General features: G+C 37.9%; 1 protein-coding gene across 1 annotated transcript in view; it reads left to right on the forward strand.

Moving 5' to 3' along the window:
* The window catches only part of Patj (PATJ crumbs cell polarity complex component), a 331,415-nt gene that overhangs the window by 259,166 nt on the left and 50,999 nt on the right, over window positions 1-21,250 (forward strand). Inside the window, exons 32-34 of the mRNA XM_026407227.2 lie at window positions 1,412-1,486; window positions 5,708-5,825; window positions 10,319-10,452. Of these exons, the coding sequence (XP_026263012.2) occupies window positions 1,412-1,486; window positions 5,708-5,825; window positions 10,319-10,452 (327 nt within the window). The remainder of the gene's footprint in view (window positions 1-1,411; window positions 1,487-5,707; window positions 5,826-10,318; window positions 10,453-21,250) is intronic.

Consider the following 21,250-nt stretch of genomic DNA (forward strand, 5'->3'; position numbering starts at 1 on the left):
TTTACTCTAAAAAAAGCACCTGTTAGTCTTGTCAACCTTTCCATGTTTTTTTTCTCTGTTCTTAACTATGATCCTTTATAAAATAGAGGACAGAGAGTTACATTCACTGTTAATCCTTTCTTTCCTGTCTGGCTCAGAGTCTACCTGAGGGAGCAAAGATGTTCATTTTGTGCGTGGGAGATGTACCTAAAAGGAAACAGTACAATATTGCATAAATAATGATAAATGATCATGAAGGGCTACCTCCCAAGGGCTCAGGGAAGAATTATGGGATGTGATGTTCATTTTATGTCATTTTATGTCTTATGATCTATTCAGGAACAAAGTTTAAGGGAGGGAAACATGGATTCTAAGATTTTTGCCCCATAAGAAAGAAATTAAAAGAATTTAGATGAGTGAGAAGAGTCCAGCCCTATAAAATAAGTCAGCTAAGGTAGTCACAACCATCGAGGGGACCTAGGTTTCAGTCTCAGGATTGTGTGCTGGGGTTAAATTTCTCAGGGTGTAAACCAATAGAGAACCAGTGAGGCAGGATGCCTTGTTACCTAATCTCATAAGGAGCAGCTGGGCATAACCCAATTGTTATCTGTGTGTTGTTACAAATCTGGCGGGAGCCTATTGAGAAATGGGTATGTGAATAAGCCCAGAAAAGGAAGTCACAGAAGGGAACATCAGATAGTTATTCCAACGTTCCCCAAAGGAGAAAGTGTCCTGTCCAGGTCATTGTTTTGTTCTGACCAATTCACCCTGCATTCAGGAACATAGCTCAATTCCATTTACTGTCATAACAAGCATCGTCATCAAATGCTGATATTTGCCAGATGTTATGCCAAGTGCTTTCATATATTGCTTCATTTAATCCTCTTAGTAGCCCTAAAGTCTGACTACTGTTTTTCTTTTTTTTCCCCCCAATTTTGTAAATGAGGAAATTGAGGCTTAAAGAGGTCAAGTAATCTGCTTAGGTGTGCAGAGTCAAGGAACTTCTTTTTATTTCCAGATCAGTTTCCCTTCCCACATTCTGAGTGCTAGACCCCAGCCAGTGGTCTCTCAGATTTTCCAAGCACCAGAGCAGACTAATGCTTTCTCTTGTCCAAATCAGTGTCTCTCCATGTTTCCTGTCTTGCCCCCACCCAAATGCAAAAATTCATGCCTTAAACTAAGTAATCAGATGATACTTTCCCCTACAAATTTGCCTATAATAAAAGGGTAAGATGTGGTGGGAGGCAGACTTTAACATTCTGGCCAATTTATAAAGTATCACTTCAGTTAATAAGCTGTCCTTTGGCTATGCATTGGATTCTGACATGTCTTGGTAATTTTCTTCTCTGTTAAATGGTAACTAACTGCCAAAGTTGGAAAATGCCACTGAGCCCTACTATGTCACTAACTGATCTCATCTTTCATGATTCAGGAAGACCTGTCCCAGATGATTGGTCAAGGTGTGGTGGCAGACTATCAGAAGACACTGGAGTACCCAACTGATGATGTATGTAACTTGTACTTAGGTTTTGTTCTACTGGTGTGGTGTGCAATATAAACTATATTCTAGAAGAAGTGGAGGTGATTACCATAAGATAAAATCCTTTCTCACTTAATAAATAAATAAATAAAAATAAAATTTCCATTATTCACTATTTGTATGTTTCAGAAACTGTAGGTAACTAGAGCTCACCAGGAGTGTATGATATTTCAAACACTGCCAAAGAAAATCCCTTTGAAAATTCTCTGAAATTCTATGCTAAAAGCCTAAATTTAAAAAAAAAAAAAAAAAGATGTAGGTAGGCTCAGGAGTGACATAGCTCCATGGTTATATACTTGCCTAGCATGTATAAGGCCCTGGGTTTGATCCCTAGCACCTTAAAAACCCAACCAATCAACAAACATAAAAAGAACCTTGCAAAATAATCAAATTAAGTTCAATGGAAACTCATAAGCAATTTTTTTTTCATTTAAAACCAGATTTTTGTGTTACGTGATGTGTTTACAAATCCTGTTAATGTGTTAGCATTTTATATATTATTGTTCATCTCAAGTCATGTATAAAGCATCTCTAAAATTTCATAACCATTGAATTTTTGAGCTGAGGTAAATCCTAACATGATCTGGCTTTTCTTCTCCCTTCTTAAAAATGTGCGCTGAGATGTCTAAAGCATTTTCCTCTGGGAAAATGATAAGCCTTTTCTGTGGCTGCAGAAGAGAAATGATCAGAGATCAGTGGGACAGCATCTGCAGCAAGGCCAGGTTAGCTCATTATAGAGATCTTCCCAACTGTTCAAGCTGCTCCAAATGGCATGAGCTTCTTCATGGAAATGGAATTTTCCATCCCTGAAGATTATCAGTGAGAAGCTCCTGACAGCTTATTAGCATGTCAAAAGAGGACCAAAAAAAAAAAGAAAGAAAGAAAGAAAGCATTAATAGGGTTGAGTTATAGCATGTATGTAGCCCTGGGTTCCATCTCCACCCAGCTCAGGTCAGGAAGACCTGTCCCTTCAGAAAAAAATAAAAATTAAAATTAATAGTTATTCTTAATTGGGTTCCTAGGTTATTCCTGGCATAGTACTATATTTATTTATTTATCCCTGACCTTCATGATAACCTTGCAAAATACAGATGCATCACTCTCAATTTACAGATGAGGAGGTTAAGTTAGTGGTAGCAAATTTAGCAATTCATGTCTTCTTTTAAGTAGTGATTTTTTTTTCTTATCATGGGGACCTGAAAAAGTGGAACACTTTTCTTCAAAAAATTCTAATAAGTATAATTTTGATATAACCACAGAGGTTTTACAACTCCCAGAATTCTGTCTATGAACCTCTCAGAAGCTCTGAGTTAATCCATGATTCTTAGCGACAGTGGCACACACCTATAATCCCAGCTACTCAGGAGGCTGAAGCAGGAGAATCACACATTCCAGGCCAGCCTTGGAAACTTAGCAAGACCCTGTCCCCAAATCAAAAATAAAAAGAGTTGGTGATATAGCTCAGTGTTAAGAGTGCCCCTGGGTTCAATCTGTAGTGCCAAAAAGGAAAACAACAACAACAACAGCAAAACATCATTTTTAACTTTAAACAATAAGTCTCAATTTTTAAAAAGAAAGAAAGGAAGAGGGAGGAACACTTTCCCTGGATTCCATACCCTTTGCTATTTATTTGGTCTGGAATGGAGGGAAGGGTCCAGATCCATATATTTTTTTTTTTAACTTCCTAGGTATTCCTGTTGTGAGACAGGGTTGAGAATCACTGGTTTAATTGGGTTGGATGACGTGCAAAATCCACTCCAGCTTTATAATCTATTATAGTGATACACGATAGCAAATCCATTCTCTTCTCCTCCATACTTAGTAGTTTGATTTTGTGCTAATGGATGAGCCACAGGAGACCAAGTTTACCTGTCACCACACCTACCAGCAGTTGTTCTGCCTATGCATCTATGGTTAGATGTTCCATTTGATCTCCATAGACTGTATCCTTATTTTTATTGTTTTTTGGTTTGGTTTTTTGCAGTGCAGGGGATTAAACCCAGGGCCTTATACAAGCTAGACAAGTGCTTTACCACTGAGCTACATCCTTAGCCCCTATTTTCTTATTTTTAAATTGAATTCAATTCTACCTGTATGTATTTTTTAAAATATTTTTTAGTTGTAGATGGACATAAAACCTTTATTTTATTTATATATTTTATGTGGTACTGAATATCAAACCCAGTGCCTCACACGTACCAGACAGGCACTCTACCACCGAGCCACAACCCCAACCCTTATTGGTCATTTATTAAGCACCAGAGGCTACATGGAACTGGGTTACAGAGAAGAGCTACAACCATTCTCTGCTTTTATAAAAGTTCTAATCTAGTAACTGTTTACTCTGTACTTTTCTGTTATAAAATTCATATGTTTTTTTAGAAAACAACAACAAAACTTGTAGCTTGCCTTTAGGTTTGTTGGGAATGCGTGTTCTTTCTTGAGAGGATACAAAGTGAAAGCTGGATGTAAAGTACTATATGAATTAAAATACAGACTCAATTGCTGCAAGAAGCTTCTATTTCACAAGGCAATCTGGGTGTAATCAATTTCAGCATGATGTTGTGTCTCCACAGTGTCATGGAACCTCTTATCTGATAACCATTCTTACTGGATTACATCCATCCAATCATGACATCTATTTTCTGGTCTAAGATGGCTGCTGTATTTATTAACAGTACAGCTGCATTTCAGCCAGGCTGGAGGGAAAGGCAGAATCTTTCTCTTTAAGAGAATGACCTGGAAACTACACACCCACTGACCAGGACTTCTGGGCACACCTGCCTTAAGGAGGCTGGTAGATGTGATCCTCTATGCAGCTGGCTATCTCAGTTATTTCAGTGCTCAGTTTTCTGGTACTAACCCCTTTGTTGTCTTTTTTCCACTTTTCTCTCTTTAAAATCACTGTTCAGTATACAACTGAGTCTTTTAAAATATATGTATAGTCACTATTAAATGATCATGATAGAAAAACTGCAAGGAAAAAACTAAACCCCCATAGAATTATGGCCTAGCAGCTCTTTGGTAAATGCTTGAAACTTGTAGTGTTCTTCACCTACTGACTTTCAGTCTACCTCTTACTGAAATTAGCTATGTGATTTGAGGGTTGTCACTTGACATTTGTGTCTTGATTTATCAAAACAAAATATTATCGACTAATTCTCAGGGCTGTACATTGATTGATGGGTTCACAGATATACAAGTGTTTTGAAAACTAGAAGCATGATGCCCTGTGCTGAGAAACAGCCCTTCCATGGCAGAATCTCGAAATGTTCTGGAGCAGTTCTTGGTCCTATTTCTAGACTCCAGGATCAGCCTGGTGCTTCACTACGTCCACCAGAATCCTCCAGCTGGGGATGGGTTCCCTGACTAACTACAAATCCAGAAGGCAGGTCAGGTCACTGCCTCTTTCTTAACTGCCTGTTAAGCAAGCAGTTAAGAAAGTCCTTTTGTCTTCTCTCAGTGTTTTAATATTCATTGGGGGTATCATCAGCAAAATCCAGAGTTACAAGTTAATTTTCCAAAGCTCACACAGAAGTCCCCATAGGTCACTCAATTGCACGTTAACTTCCAACCCTGAGTTTCCCATGTCTTTAGTTTTGATCTTCTGTACCTGTTCATTCATTCACTCACTCACTCATTCATTTATCAAACATTTATTGAGTACCTGCTATTTTCCAGGCACTGGTATCAAAGGAGAATAAGGGACAGTTCCTTTTAGATGAATTAAATGTAATTGATGTACCTGACATTTAGTAGGCGTTCTCTGGATATTTCTTTCCCCTTCCTTCCCCTGGTGTTGCTTATTAACCTACCTAATGTATCTTTGACTATTGTTTGTGTATCCTGCAGAGACAGACAGTGTTCAGAAAATCTGCAGCATAGATTGTTTTTCACTGAGCTCAGACAGACATGTGGACTTGATATTGGTTTTCTCCAGCCCAGCTTCATATACAGACCACAATGATAGAGTACCTTCAGCTTTCTTCCTTCCTTTCTTCCTTCACTAAAGCATCTTACCTACAAAGTTTAACAGGGAAGCATGGGGCAAAAATCAACCTAATTACTCTTTCCACTTTCCCCATCCTTAAGTCTCAAAAGACAGTATTGGAATGTACCTTTATCTCGGTATCTTGTTACCACTCCTGTCAGTCTTTGATGTTCATCTAATTTTCCTTCCTTTCGTAGGCTGCCAGCCAGATGAAAGAGCAAAAATATTCAACAAAAGCCTCCTTCAGTTCACAAGAGATACCATTAGCACCAACTCCATCATATCATTCATCGGATACCGACTTCACCAGCTGTGGTATGATTCTTTTCCCTGAGCTGCATTGACTCATGAAATATTAGAGAAGGAAGGGATCATGGTATCCTAAAAAGAGAACTGGACCAGAGACAGGGAGCTCTGCACCCCTACTCCATTCTTCAGCTTTGGAACTTAGATAGATCACTGTACTTCCTAAACCATTTCTCCATCTGTGACGTTGGTGTTACCTACTGCTGGTGGAATATAAAAGGACTGGAACAGACAAGACCCGTAGTAAATGCTGTTTGTTTTTCTGTTTGTTGGTTTGTTTTGGCTTTGGTGGTGGTGATCACCCAGAGCCTTGTGCATGCAAGGCACATACTGTACCACTGAGTCACATCCCCAGCCCAGTAATTGCTATTTGAGTCTGGCCTGATAGATTAGTCTCTAGTCACTGCAAAAGATTATATTTAGGTCATGATTAATATCTTAAAAAATCATATTGAACCCAAATTTTAGCACTACATGTTGATGTAAGCCATTTGAAGATTTATTTTCAGTGCTTAAAGAAATTGATATGTACTTTCTTTCTTTAACTTCCTGGCTTGAATTATTCTGACTAAGGGTTGAACACAGAACTTTGAAATGAACAGCAGATATTTCCACTTTGGTTTTATGCAATACTAATCAGTGAAAAATGGACGCTTTGAAACACTACTCTCACCATTGGCAAAACATAACCCTGTGTTAATTCAGCAGGCCTGATACCTTTTGGTATTATTTGTCTTTAATGTTTATGTGTATGTAGAGCTGGAAATTGAACCAAAGGCCCTTGTATATGCTAGAAAGCATTCTATCACTAAAGTACATAATCAATCCTTTTCTTAAAAAAATTTATTTTGAGAGAGGGCTTTGCTAAGTTGCCCAGTGCTGCCTCAAACTTGCCATCCTCCTGCCTTAGCCACCTAAGTAGTTGGGATTACAGGTGTGCATCACATGTCCAGCTTGTCTTTAGTATATTTTTTTCATAAATATTAACTTTTTTATAAAAAGTTTAACAATTAGGTTTTATTTTAAAGCACTGTGTTTATAGTAAAATAATTAATGAACATGATCAAGAAACTATGGCCTGTGAGTCAAATGTAGCGTGCTATCTCTTCCTGTTTAGTTTATGAACTTAAAATGGTTTTTACTTTTTTAAAATAGGCATAATACATTTATTTATTTATTTTTCCATATAATTTTTTAGTTGGTGATGGACCCTTATTTTATTTATTTATATGTGGTGCTGAGAATCGAAACCAGTGCCTCACACATGCTAGGCAAGTGCTCTACCACTGAGCTACAACCCCAGCCAGGTTTTCACATTATTATTTTTTAGTTTTCACATTTTTAAAGGTTGGGGAAAAAGCCTATTTTATGAAAATATGAAATTCATATTTCCATGTTCACTAATAGTTTTATTGAGACTCTCATGTATTTACACAAATGAGTAAGCAGCATGCTGCTTTCATACTATAAAGATGGAGTTAAGTAGTTGCAGCTGAGCCTGTATGGCCAGCAATCCGCAAAATATGTATACCTGGACTTTGACCAAGAAAAATTGCTGACTCGATGTGTAGACAGTTGAATTTTGGTAATATATATCAGTATCTATACCAAATAAGAGAAATTTATGACTCTACATTTTAATTTATGGGAATTTTATTCATTTCTCACCCACTTTCCAAACATTTATTGAAGAATTGATATGATCCTGATTTGGACTGAATTCTATTAAGAGAAATAAATTCAAAGACTGACTCAGGACTCTCTAGGGTGAGGAAGGAGCAGAGGAGGAAAGAAATGCCATCTCCCATATCTCTTACTGTATTCTCTCCTCATTCGGGAGAGTAAGCTGGTCATTTACAAAAGCAACATAAACTTTTAAAAGCATCTGTGAAATTGTGCCAGTATTGTCCATCATTTTTATTGTAAATTAACAGGAGTGGCAATGTGAACTATATATGCTGCACAAAGATCTAGAAACAGATTAGGTTTACAATTTAATATTCTTCTAATAGGGCACTTTTTATTGTTACTGAGGTTGTATCACTAAATTTCTTGCTTTTAACTGGGAGACCATTAGATTAATAAATTCCATGTGGACAGGACAGCCAATTTAAAGAACCAAGTAGTTAATATTTTAGCCTCACAGGCCAGATGTTCTCTGTTACAGCTACTCAACTGCCCTCGTAGTATGACAGCAGTCATAGACTATACATATGTGGGCTAGTAGACTGTATCCAATACAGGTTTATTTATGGAAACCAAAACTTGGGTTCCATATACCTTTTACATGAATGGAAATATTATTTTTTTAACTTTTTTTGCATTTTGAAAATGTAAAAACCAGTTTTGGCCAAAGGGCTTTGTATGCAGTTCCCTGCTTATTATATAATCTAATGAAGCATTGTGGATTTCATCTTGGTTTCTGTGCACTACTACAGCTCACCAGCAGATGGGGCCCTCTTTTCTCGGCCTTTTAAATTATATCACAATGTAGGAATCAGTCCTCAAGATGATCAGTCCTAGTTATTAACAGAAAAGTTGGCATTGTCTAGAAATTTCTGTCTACTAAGAGTCTCTTGAAACTAATGTTTTGAATGTTTTGACTTTCTCTGTGTGTGTGTGTGTGTGTGTGTGTGTGTGAGTGAGTGAGAGAGAGAATGTGTGTATGTACTGGGGATTTAACCCAGGGATGCTCTACTACTGAGCTACATCTTTGTTCTTTTTATTTTTTATTTGAGTCAGTGTCTGGTTAAGTTGTCCAGGCTAGCCTTGAACCCACAATCCTCCTGTCTCAGTCTGAGTCACTGGGATTACAGGTTTGTGCTACCATGTCTGGAAAAGTGTTTTTTGTTTGTTTGTTTGTTTGTTTAATAGACTAGGTTTATTTGTCTGGTAAATGCACATATATATAGAAGTGGATCAAGGGGTATTATTAAACCTCTTCTCTTGCATATAATATATATTTTTTTAGTTTTTAGAAAAATCCATTCTTAAACAATGATTTTTTTCCTTTATTTCTTTTTGTTTTGTTTTGTTTTGTTTTTGGTATTGTGTATTTAACTTGAGGATGCTTAACTACTGAGCCACATGCCCAGCCCTTTTTTTTTTTCATTTTGAGATAGGGTCTCACTAAGTTGCTTAAGCCTTGCTATTTGCTGAGGGTGGCTTCAAACTTGGAAATTTTCCAGCCTCAACCTCCTGAATTGCTGGGATTACAAGTGTGCATACTATACCTGGCACTAACACAATGATTTTTTTTTTAAAGTGAAACTTATAGATCAGCAGTAACTCCTTAAAAGACTCTCACTAGGGGCTGGAGTTGTGGCTCAGCAGTAGAGTTCTCACCTACTGGAGGTCCTGGGTTCAATCCTTAGCACCACATAAAAGTAAATTAATAAAAAATAGGTATTGTGTCCAACTACAACAAAAAAAACTAAATATTTTTTAAAATTCTCACTAATGGACCCAGCAAGTATTCTTGAGTGTATTTTTATAATAGTTTTTTAAAAATTATTTTTACTATTATATTTACAGGTTGAGTATCCCTTGCCTAAAATGCTTAGGACTAGAAGTATTTCAGATTTTGGATTTTAGAATATTTGCATATACTTAATCTGATAGCTTGGGATGAGACCCAAGTCTAAACATAAAATTCATTTACATTTCATATCTACCTTATATATGCAGCTGGAGAATAGCTTTATACAGTGTTTTTAGTGTACCTGCATTTTAACTGGACTACTACCCATCCTATGAAGAGAGGTATGGAATTTTCTTTTTTCTTTTAATTTATTGACAAGACTGGGGGTCAACCCATGACCCCATGCATTCGAGATGGAACTTTCCACTTGTGCCAGCATCCTGTCAATGTTCAGAAATTTTTGGATTTCAGATTTTTGGGTTAATGATGCTCAACCTGTAATATATTTGAAGATAAATTTTAAATAATTATTGGATTCAGTTAAAACATACTTTATTGATTAAATATTTTATATATTATAATCCATATATTGTGTCTAACTGAAAGTACTTAAGCACTTTTAGTGTTTTATAACTCAGGATCTTCTGGCATACCAAACTTTTTTTTACTCATTATAACATATGACTTTATGTACCCAATGGCTTAATTATGTTAAATTTTCCCCTGATGGTTCTCATGATGTGTTTTGAGGTTTAAACAGCTTTAAGCAGATCTAAGATCCATCTGGGGTCTCTGGTTTGCTTCAAGAGGGCTGGGGATGTAACTCAGTGGTGAAGCGCTGGCCTGGCATGTGTGAGGCCCTGGTGCAAGCCCAGCATCACTAAAAAAAAAAAAAAAAAAAAAAAAAAAGTCATAGGAATGTCGCATTTCATCCCTCAGTGAATGACCAAGGTTTTTCCTTCATGATTCTTGGCAGGAGGAGAGTGAAATGATAAACACATACAAACTCTGTGCTCTGCCAGTAATGAAGCATGCAGGCCAGACTGCCTCTCATTATTCTGTCTTTCTTTCCTTCCCCCAGGTAGCTTCCAGGCTCCTCTGTCAGTGGATCCTGCAACGTGTCCCATTGTCCCTGGCCAGGAAATGATTATAGAAATATCCAAGGGACGCTCAGGCCTTGGTCTCAGCATTGTGGGAGGAAGAGATACACCCTTGGTAAGTTTCTATGTAAAATATATCGATTATCCCAGAATTAACTGTTGGGGCTCTTTATGGCCCTGGAACACATCTATGGAAGACTCAGCATTTTAATATTATGGGAAATATCATGTGCTTCCATATAATTGCCAGTTTTCAAGTGTTTCTTTTCTTTTTCTTTTTTTTTTTAAGTTGTAGATGGACACAATATTTTTATTTATTTATTTGTATGTGGTGCTGAGGATTAAACCCAAGGCCTCACACATGCTAGGCAAGTGCTCTACCACTGAGCCACAACTCCAGCCCCTCAAGTTTTTCTGAACATGTAATTTTCACCAGGAGTTTCTCCATCTAGGATGTTGAGGGTTTTTGTAAAGACTAATTAGACCTATAGGAGCACAGCATTTAGAAGTACTAAAACAATATTTAGAGCAGTGCTTGGCACATGGTAAGTGTTCAGTAAATAGGAACTATTATTATCGTCCTCCATCACCATTATTATTTAATGGGATGATAGATAAAAAGTAAACAAGCCAGGTACAGTGGCACATGCTTTAATCCCAGGAACTCAAGAGACTGAGGCAGGAGGATTGTAAGTTCAAGGCCAGACTCAGCAACTTAGCAAAATGCTAAGTAACTGAGTAAAATGTAGTGGTGAAGCACTTTGGGGTTCAAAAAAATAAAAACCATAAATATCAGAGGCTACAGGTGTAGGCATTGCAGAGCATTTTCCTAGCATGCACAGGGTCCTAGATTTCATCCCCAGTACCAATTAAAAATATATATATAAGTTATTCGAGCCAAAAAAATAGAGTTCGTATGAACTGATAATTTTTTTTTTGAAAAACTAGTCTAGATTCTTAGCTTTTCCTAGGATGATTTTTTTAATTGTTCAGTACCTTTTATATGTCACTATTCAATAATGCATTGAAATATAAAACTTTCTGTGTGTGTGCTTTTTTTTAAAACTTTGCTCAAACTGTGATTAATCAGTGCATACGTATTAGAATCAGGTAATACATGCACATTGAACCAAGTTAGATTGGCATGAAAGGCTGTAAAATGAAAAACAAATCTCCCTCCCACTCTTCAGCCTGCTTTTTACCACCCACCCAACCCCCAAAAAATAGGGAATCGCTTTTATCATGAATGTATATTTAAGTGAATATTTATTTTTAATGTTTATTCTTAAATTTTAGGTGGACACAATATCTTTATTTTACATTTATGTGGTGCTGAGGATCGAAAACAGTGCCTCGTGCATGCTAGGCGAGCACTCTACCACTGAGCCACAACCCCTACCCCTTAAATGAATATTTTGATATTTCCTTTGCCCATTTATCCAGTAAGGCATGAAGTATATGGGCCTGGTTTACAGATAAAACAAATGCATGATCCACGAACTATTTGTTTTCCATTTTGGGCAGGAGTATAATGTTTCTGTGCTGTGCTTTTGGGAGGGGGAGATTCTGTTGTTCTTCTGTAATAAATACTAATCCCCTAAAGCAACAGAAGAGTCCAAGAACTGCAGGTATTGCAGAAACCCACTCTTACTGTCTCTTCCCTGTTCACTGGCATGATCTAGAGAATCCTGGCATGTGGCCACATACCAGTCATTTAGTCATCTATGCACATAGGATAATAATGTCAGATTCATCCTACTATTCTTCTTTCCCCCATACTCCCTTCCCTCCCCTCTAGCTATTTATGTAGGTTTGTCTTTGTGTCTTCTATTCTGTACCATTGGTCTTCATGTCACTTTTGGTGCCAATGCCATGCCATTTTTATTACTATAGCTCTGTAATATAACTTAAGGTCTGGTATTGTGATGCCTCCTGCTTCACTTTTCTAACTGAGGATTGCTTTGGCTATTCTGGGTCTCTTATTTTTCCAAATGAATTTCATGACTTGTTTTCTATTTCTATAAAGAATATCATCAGAACCTTAATAATTGCATTAAATCTGCATAATGCTTGTTAGTATGGCCATTTTTGACAGTATTCTGCCTATACAAGATATTTCCATCTTCTATGGTCTTCTTCAATTTTTTTTCTTTAGAATTCTGTAGTTTTCACTGTAGAGGTCTTTTACCTCTTTTGTTATATTGTTTCCAAATATTCTCTTTTTTTAAGGCTATTGTGAATAGAATAGTTTTTCTACTTTCTCTTTCAGTTGATTCATCACTGGTGTATAGGAATGCAAATGATTTATGGGTAGTTTATCTCTTTTTACTTTGCTGAGTTTATTTATGAGTTCTAAAAGTTTTCTAGTGGAGTTTTTTTTTTGGGGGGGTCTTCTAAATATAGAATCATGTCATTGGCAAATAGAGATAGTTCTTTTCCTATTTGTAGCCCTTTAATTTCTTTCTTCTAATTGCTCTGACTAGAATTTCAAGGACTATGTTAACTAAAAGTGGTGAAAGAGGTCAACCCTGTCTTGTTCCAGTTTTTAGAGGGAATGCCTTCAATTTTTCTTCATTTAGAATGATGTAGCTTAGGTATGGTTCTACTATCCATAGTTGTTCTAGTGTTTGAATGTGAAGGGGTTCTATATTTTGTCAAGTGCTTTTTCTGCATCTATTGAGATAATCATGTGATTCTTGTTTTTAAGTCTATTGATATGATGAATTACATTTATTGATTTCCATGTTGAACCAACCTTGCATTCCTGGGAGGAACCCCAGTTGATCATGGTACACTAGCTTTTTAATGTATTTTTGTAGGTGTTTTGCCAGTATTTTATTAATAATTTTTACATCTATTTTCATCAGGGATATTGGTCTGAAATTTTCTTTCCTTGATATGTCTTTGTCTCTGATTTAATTTTTGTAAATATGACTTCTTATATTGTTTAATGTAGGCACAACTAGATTTGCCATAGGAATCAGAGTTCATTCAGCATGGCTGGCCTGGCTGAATAAGTTGTGGCTTTTGTTTCGGTCTTTGTTGGTACAGTTTTGCTCTTGTGGATTACTCAGATTTGTGGACAAGATGTGCCCATGCTGTTCTTGGGTCTGTAATATCTAATCTGCTTGGACTCCAGGTATCAACCTGTGGACATTCGCTGAGCCATGTCACCTCCTGCAACTTGGGTGTGAAGCCTTTGTTGAATGCTTCTTTTATCACCATGAGGCAGCCAAAAAGAAAATTCTTTAAAGCATCATGAGGTTCATAATATATAGTTCTGCCTTTTGAGACCATAAATCCCATTGTCCTTAGAAGGATAAGCACCACTTAAAAATGAGGGATGGGACATAGTTTTTATTTCCTAACCTCATGTACCTCATCAAAACCTATAAGTTAGACTCACAAGAAGATAGATTGGCCTGTCATTTTAAAGATAGAAAAGCAGGGGGATGGAAGGTACTTTAACAAATAAATCCACTGTTCCCACAATGAAGATCTTTGTTTTTTTCTTTTTCTATTCCCCCTTAAATTTCAGTATGGAACATGCAACCCAATTGACTCTCTGGGTCACATTTTTCAGTCAGGTCTTGGGTTTGCATCCAGCCAGCAAGAAGTTCACAAACAAAAATGAAAGCTTATGAAAGGGACTTGTACAAAGTGTTGAGGCCCAGCATCAAAAGTACTTTGCACATGAGTTTATGGGATACACACTCCCTGCAGCTCTGTAGCAGGGAAAAGTACATTCTGAATTTTACCCCTCCCTCCCGGTTAGGGTTTCCATGTCCTCTTTGTTGTGTGGCCAGCAGATATCTGGGGCATCTTTAGAGGAATTAAGTCTCTGGGACCTAGTCTTGATACCACATCAGTCGTCTCTTCTATAAATAGTTTCTCTCGGGCCAAGACAGATGGCTCCAGAGATCACAGGGGAGATCGCACTCACTGTCCCATTGTATCTGCAGCTGGGTGTCCAGGCCAGCCTTTTAAGTACCAAGATAATGATGAGGGTGAGCATTTCAGGGTCGTTTATAAGCACACCTGGACCCAGTCCTCAGTGACAGCCTTCCAGCTCAGATGCTTTCATCTAAGATGCCGCTCCCAGGTCTGCCTCTGGGGAGCATGGCTCTTCTGCGATAGTGCAATAGGTTGCATATGATTGTTCAAAGTCTGTCCTTTGCTTAGTGCTGAGGATGCAAAATTGAGTGAGATAACTGTTCTCAAAGAGTGCACACATTCATTCATGTTTAATTCTACTGCCTTTAATGTTTATGCTCTCTCTCTCTCTCCACGCCCCCCCACCCCCCGCCTTATGTGATGCTGAAGATTGAACCCAGGGGCACTTTACCACTGAGCTACATTCCTAGCTCTTTTCATTTCAAGGTCTTGCTAAGGTGCTGAGGTTGGCCTCGAACTTGTGATCTTCCTGTCTCAGCCCCCTGAGTCACTGGGATTACGGGTGTGCAACACTTTGCCCCGTTGTTTATGATCTAATATTGGAAATCAACCAGTGAAAAATCATAATAGGGACTATTAAAATCTCTGGAAAGCATAAAAAAAAGTAGTAAGAACATTCCGGATTTAATCAATATAGGCTGTTTGTTATGTTTTATGTCAACTCAGGAGCCAGAATAAGTCATGCTGTAGAGCAGAGGTAATATTTTTTGTTTCCTTCCATCCATCTGTGCAGCAGTCCATCCTTTCATTCTGTCTTTCCTCACCCTTACCATTTCACTCTCCCCTTGGCCTTGTTTGGGTATTAATTTACATGAAATCCTACATCTCAGAGGACTCAATCTGCCAGATGAAAGACCAAGAGCTCTTATCTCTTCTGACTTTTGTGCCATATTCTTAAGCCTCTCCTGGTCCCCCCTGTGTCCCCTTCTCAGAAAGATTTCCTGATGAGGATTTATTACCAATGTCCTCAGAAGAATTAAGATATAGCCCCCTTGATTCATTGAGGCTATTATGTTACGGACCTTGGGAATTCTAGAGAAGAAAAAGAAAAATGTAGGAAGTAAATCTTTTATCTTGGAATACCCACAGACTTGAACAGTTCTTAGGATTGAACAAAGGAAGTGGATAAAGAATGAAGATAATATCTCAAGGACCCTCTCCCTATGTATTTTCCTCTTTCTGCTGAGCATTGCCAGACGTTCCAGGCTTTGGGCAGTGTGTTCTGTGAAATGCAGCAGGCAGCACTGCAATTTTTTGGCATCAGAAATCTCAGATCGTTAACTGTGTGGCTCTGGACAGGCAATGTCTTTTTCAATTTAAATCTGCTGTGTTTACCACTTAAGGTTGTTATGTGGATTGATTAAGATAATGAATATAATGGACTTTGCTTAGTATGCATCATAGTAAGCCCAGCTGTTGCTGATCACCAGTGAGCATTGCATTAAAGCAGATCCTCGCTCTCCTCATCTGAGCTTCTCAGTGTGTTATCTGCACATTGCAACATGACTGTTCCTAGACAGTTAGGTATTTGTTTTTCCGCATCATGTTCTTTTTTTGAGAGATAGAGGTACTAGGGAGTGAACCCAGGGTGTTCTTTTTTTTTTTTTTTTTTTTAAAGAGAGAGAGAGAGAGAGGAAGAGAGAGAGAGAATTTTTTTTTAAATATTTATTTTTTTAGTTCTCGGCGGACACAACATCTTTGTTGGTATGTGGTGCTGAGGATCGAACCCGGGCCGCACGCATGCCAGGCGAGCGCGCTACCGCTTGAGCCACATCCCCAGCCCCCCAGGGTGTTCTTACAATGAGCTACATCTCCAGTCCTTTTATATTTTATTCTAAGATAGGTTGCTGTGGCTGGCTTTGAACTTGCAATCCTCCTGCCTCAGCCTCCTGACCAGCTGGGATAGTGCACCACTATGTCCGGCAGCATCAAACTTTTTGACATCTGATTTGAGTTCTGTTCTGGATATGTAATTGACATGTATGTGTCCTCTCAGGTAATCCTCAATCCACCCTAGAGGACAAGTAGTAGTCTTTTCCCCACTTACAAATGAGGAAACAGATGCAGGATAAGTTGGACTCAAGAGACGCCAGCTGTTGGCCTGTTGGGGTTCAGACAGTCCACCTGATGTGAAAGCCACCCTACTTGCCCCTTTTCCCAGGGGTACCACCATGTGTCCCCTGTGCTCTGTGTCCTGCCCACCAAGCCTGTGTATCTGCAGTACCCCGAGCAATGCCTTGCACACTTAGAAACACAGCTGCTCCGGCCTCATTGCGCCTCTGAATTCCTGTCTGCTGGCCACCTTGACCTCCAGCCAGTCCTGCTCCCACCTGCTGCTAGGCTTTAGCCTGCTTGAGCTCAGTCAGGGGGTCCTCCAGTCACTGTTGCTGGAGTGTCCTGTCCATTTCTAAAAAAAACAGCACTGAAGCCACGTCCTTTGAAGAAGAATTGACTAGACTGAAAAGGGGAAGACCAGAAAGTGAAAGTTTATAAATCCCTATTTTCTAGACTTGTGTTACCTTGAAATCTCTTTGCAAGAGGAAAAATGAGACAAGGGCCTTGTCTTCATGTTTTTGTCCTATTCCGTGGTGAATGAAGTCCATGGATTCCCAGGTTCAATTGTAAAACTTGGATATTCTCAATTTTAAAAAGGCCTAGGAATGTCAAATTTAGAATCTGATCATTTCTCTCGAAGTTTCAGGTCTGCATTGTTTTCACCACTGGACTTAATGCCAGTTTGTTCATTTTGGTGCTGGGAATTGAACCCAAGGCTTCATGAATGCTAAGATTGTGCTCCACCACTAAGCTGTACCCCTGCCCTGGGACCCGTTTAATTTGTTCTTATTACACGGAAGTTCTACAGAGCAATACCAATGTATTTCATTCTTGTGAAACAAAAGTTCTAGGGACAGATACATTAGTAAGTCCCCTCGAGGTAGAAGGACTCTCCCATTTGGATGTCACATGACAGAGTTCATCTGTCTAGAAATTGAGGTGAAGAATGCCTGTCCTTCCACTGCAACCATCTGTCATGTTCTGAAGTGACCTCACTTAACCCCTCATCACATTGCATGCTATCGTGTCCTTATTACTGCTTTTGACGATTTAAAAGTGGACTGCGGCAATTTAAACCACTACATATTTTTAAAGTAAGCAGAGTGGAAAGCTATTATACATTTGATTAAGTGTTTTATTTTGCTATTCCCCTTCATGTGAACTTTGTACAGTCTACTTCATGAGGAGTGTGGTTTGCTTTGGCATGTAATCCCCAAAGCCAAGCTCCTTTTATCGTTATTGCTTAAGTCATATATTTTTATAGAAAACATCTTATTACCTTAGTTTTACTTTCAAATCAAAGCAGAGTTTGCAAAGTCTATGAATCACACTGAAAGAATGTTAACGAATAGTACCTCTGAATTTCCAGATTTGGACATTTCTGGTCCTAAAGAATATGACTGTAAGCAAAAATATTATGCAAGCTGAGTAAAATTTAAATAAATAAGGACCAGATGGAACTATAGGGACTTATAAAATACAATGCAAATATTATCCCATTTCCTTAAATAAATCTATATTTCAGTATGAAAAATTATATTCATATTGATGAGTATCAACTTTTTGTTAAATCACACTTGGCCAGGGAACTCCACCTTAAGTAAATATGAAAGGGTTTCATTTTTTGAGCTTGGGAAAGTTACTCACAATCTTGAAGTGCAAAACATTTTATGTATTCATAGCAATTCTTATATTAGCTCTTTTATTGCTATGATTTTCATTTTAAATTTTAGTTACCTGTAAATGTATGCAAGAGTTTGCAATTCCTGAGTTTACATTTTAGAATTGCTTACATAGTCAATTGCATTAAAACACATGCACCTGCACACATGGGTGTGTTATTTCTTCCAGAGTAACTGAGTATTTAATTCTTTTATGTCAAAAGAGCCACTCTACCTATTGCTGGCTTACTGCTTTTTTGTTATCTATAGCTTCTTGCCTAAGAATGTTACAGTATTCCAAATTAATAGGGAACATTTTGATCCATTTTCTTCCTCTTCTGTAGTGCGTATTAGAATACAGACTCTATTTGTTCCTTTTATGTCAGTTTTGTATGGGTTAATTGAAGCCTATGTTCCAAGGTTCTCAAAATCTGTGTAAGTGGGGCTGGGGATGTGGCTCAAGTGGTAGCGCGCTCGCCTGGCATGCGTGCGGCCCGGGTTCGATCCTCAGCACCACATACCAACAAAGATGTTGTGTCCGCCGAAAACTAAAAAAAAAAAAATAAATATTAAAAAATTCTCTCTCTCTCTCTCTCTCTCTCCTCTCTCACTCTCTCTTTAAAAAAAAAAAAAAATCTGTGTAAGTGAACTCAAATTATTAGCAGAAAAGAGTATCCTGACTTTTTTTTTTTTAATCAGGGATTGAACCCAGGGCACTTAACGCTGACCTGTATCCCCAGCCCTAAACACACACACACACACACACACACACACACACACGTTGTTATCTATATTATATAATATTATATATTACAATATATAATATTATATATACTATATATACTATATTTTATATATTTTAATACATATTTCGCATCTCATGAACCAATAAGATGCTATCAAATACTCTGCATCCACAAATATATATTATATTATAATATAAAAACATTATATATTATAATATAAAATTATATATATATATATATATATATATATATATATATATTTTAGTTGTAGATGGACCCAATACCTTTATTTTATTTGTTCATATGTGGTGCTAAGGATTGAACCCAGGGCCTCACACATGCGAGGCAAGCACTCTACTACTGAGCCACAACCACAGTCCCCCCAGCCCTTTTTATTTTTATTTTGAGACAGGGTATTGCTAAGTTGCTTAGGATCTCACTTAATTGCTGAGGCTGGCCTCAAACTTGCTATCCTCCTGCCTTAGCCTCCAAGTCATTGGGATTATAGGCATGTGCCACCATGTCCATTGAGTATCCTGATTATTAAAACTTATCATTTCAAGTGTGATAGATAAGTTCCTTTCCCTCTTTCTGGCTTCCTTTGTATAATTTATCTGGTTTTTGTGAATAGAAACAATATATATTCAACCTATGAGGTTAGCAAGTAAAAAATGACAACAATTTGACAAATACCATATTTCTTCTGAAGTAATAGTCTTTTATTGTGATGATAGGAAAGCAGTACATTAAATAAACACTTGACCGTGAGATTCGTCATGTTATCTTAGAGTAAGGAAAGCATGGTGCTTCCTCAAGTCCTGTGTGCTTTTAAAATTAAGTAGCCTCTTAATCTTTCACATCTCGTGAATCAATAAGATGCTGTCAAATTCTCTGCATCCACAAAGGAAAAAACCCTTGTTCTACGGGTAGGGAAGATCAGCAGCTTGCCACTCCTTGAATCATTTCTGAACTTTACCTTTGTACCCAGCTTTCTTTTCCTTCCTTATTTGCAGTGCTGGAGATCAAACCCAGGGCCTTGAACATTCTAGGCAATGTTCTACCACTGAGCTCTACCACTGAGCTCTGCCTCCAGCTCCTGAATCTTACTTTTGTAATTGGTTCAAAGAATGGAAAGCCATTGGGAGGCTGAGGCAGTAGGTTCACAAGTACAAGGCCAGCCTTGGCAACTTAGCAAAACCCTGTCTCAACATAAAAATTAGAAAAGATCTGGGAATGTAGCTCAGTGGCAAAGTACTCCTGGGTTGGATCCCCAGTATCACCCACAAAAAATTTTTTTTCATTAAATTCATGTAGGTATCAGTGTAACAACACAAACACAACATGTTTTTAAATTTCCCATCCCTGCCCTATGGTGGCAAGTACAATGGAGAACTGCCTTTGTCAAGGGGACCTGTCATCTCTATCACAGATAGTATGTGTCTGCTTTCTACCTTAACCAGCTCTCACCTGAGGCTTCCCAGTTTCTTGTCGTGAAGGATCACCAGGAAACAGCAGTGGTGGGCAGGAGAGGCAGTTCTCATGATTTGTTCTATCAAGTCCAGGCAAACACTCAGTTACGGAAGACTGAACCAGGGCTTCTAGGGAAGCACAGAGAGAGGTTCCTCCAAGCCTCTGATCACAGCATTTTCAACAGTCAATCAATACACAACCTTGTTTTTTGTGTACTTCTATTTAAAGAGATCTTATTTACTGTTTATTGTTGACTCATTTATGTTGAGCCAGCAACACTAACTGGTGCCCGGACAAAGCCTAGCCCACACACAGGCTTTCTCTTTAAGGAATATCACAGCCTCTCTCACTTAGGAGCACTAAATGGCATTTCAGCCCTATGCCTGGGGAGCTTTTTTTCTTTTTTACTTTTTAATTTTTTTTTCCTAGTACTAGCGTTTAAGCCCGGGGCCTCGCACATGCCAGGCTAGTGTTCACCACTCAGCTACACCCCCAGCCCTTTCTCTTCTTTTGAGACAGGGTCTCGCTAAATTGCCTAGGCTGTCTTCAAACTTGCAATCTTCTTCCTCAACCTACCAGGACTGCTTTAAACAGCAATATCACAACTAAAACCCACAAAAATGCAAGAAAAAGCACTAAGTAGACCACAAAATGGTTACTTGTTTACAAGATAAGAACTAGGGATCAAGGAATTAGAAAACTCAATATTTTCAACACTGCATGTGTCTGTAAATGACAGTGAAAGTACTAAGCACTGATTTAGGGTTACAAATGCATTTTAGCAAATAGGAAAATTAATAAATATGGACTTGATGAACAATAAAGATTATACTTAATAAAAAAAATCAAAATGTCTGGGATCAGGATTCCTATAGACTAACTTAGAGCTGGTTGGCATTCAAAGGATGCTTTGAGCTTAGTTCTGACTTGAGAAAGGATAAACTAAAATATTCCTATAACACAATCTTTCTTAAAAAGGAAAAATCAGTTATATTTTGGAATCTTCGTGATAACAGGAAAATTAGAA

This window comes from Urocitellus parryii, chromosome 11, assembly GCF_045843805.1.
Source record: "Urocitellus parryii isolate mUroPar1 chromosome 11, mUroPar1.hap1, whole genome shotgun sequence".
NCBI lineage: Eukaryota > Metazoa > Chordata > Mammalia > Rodentia > Sciuridae > Urocitellus > Urocitellus parryii.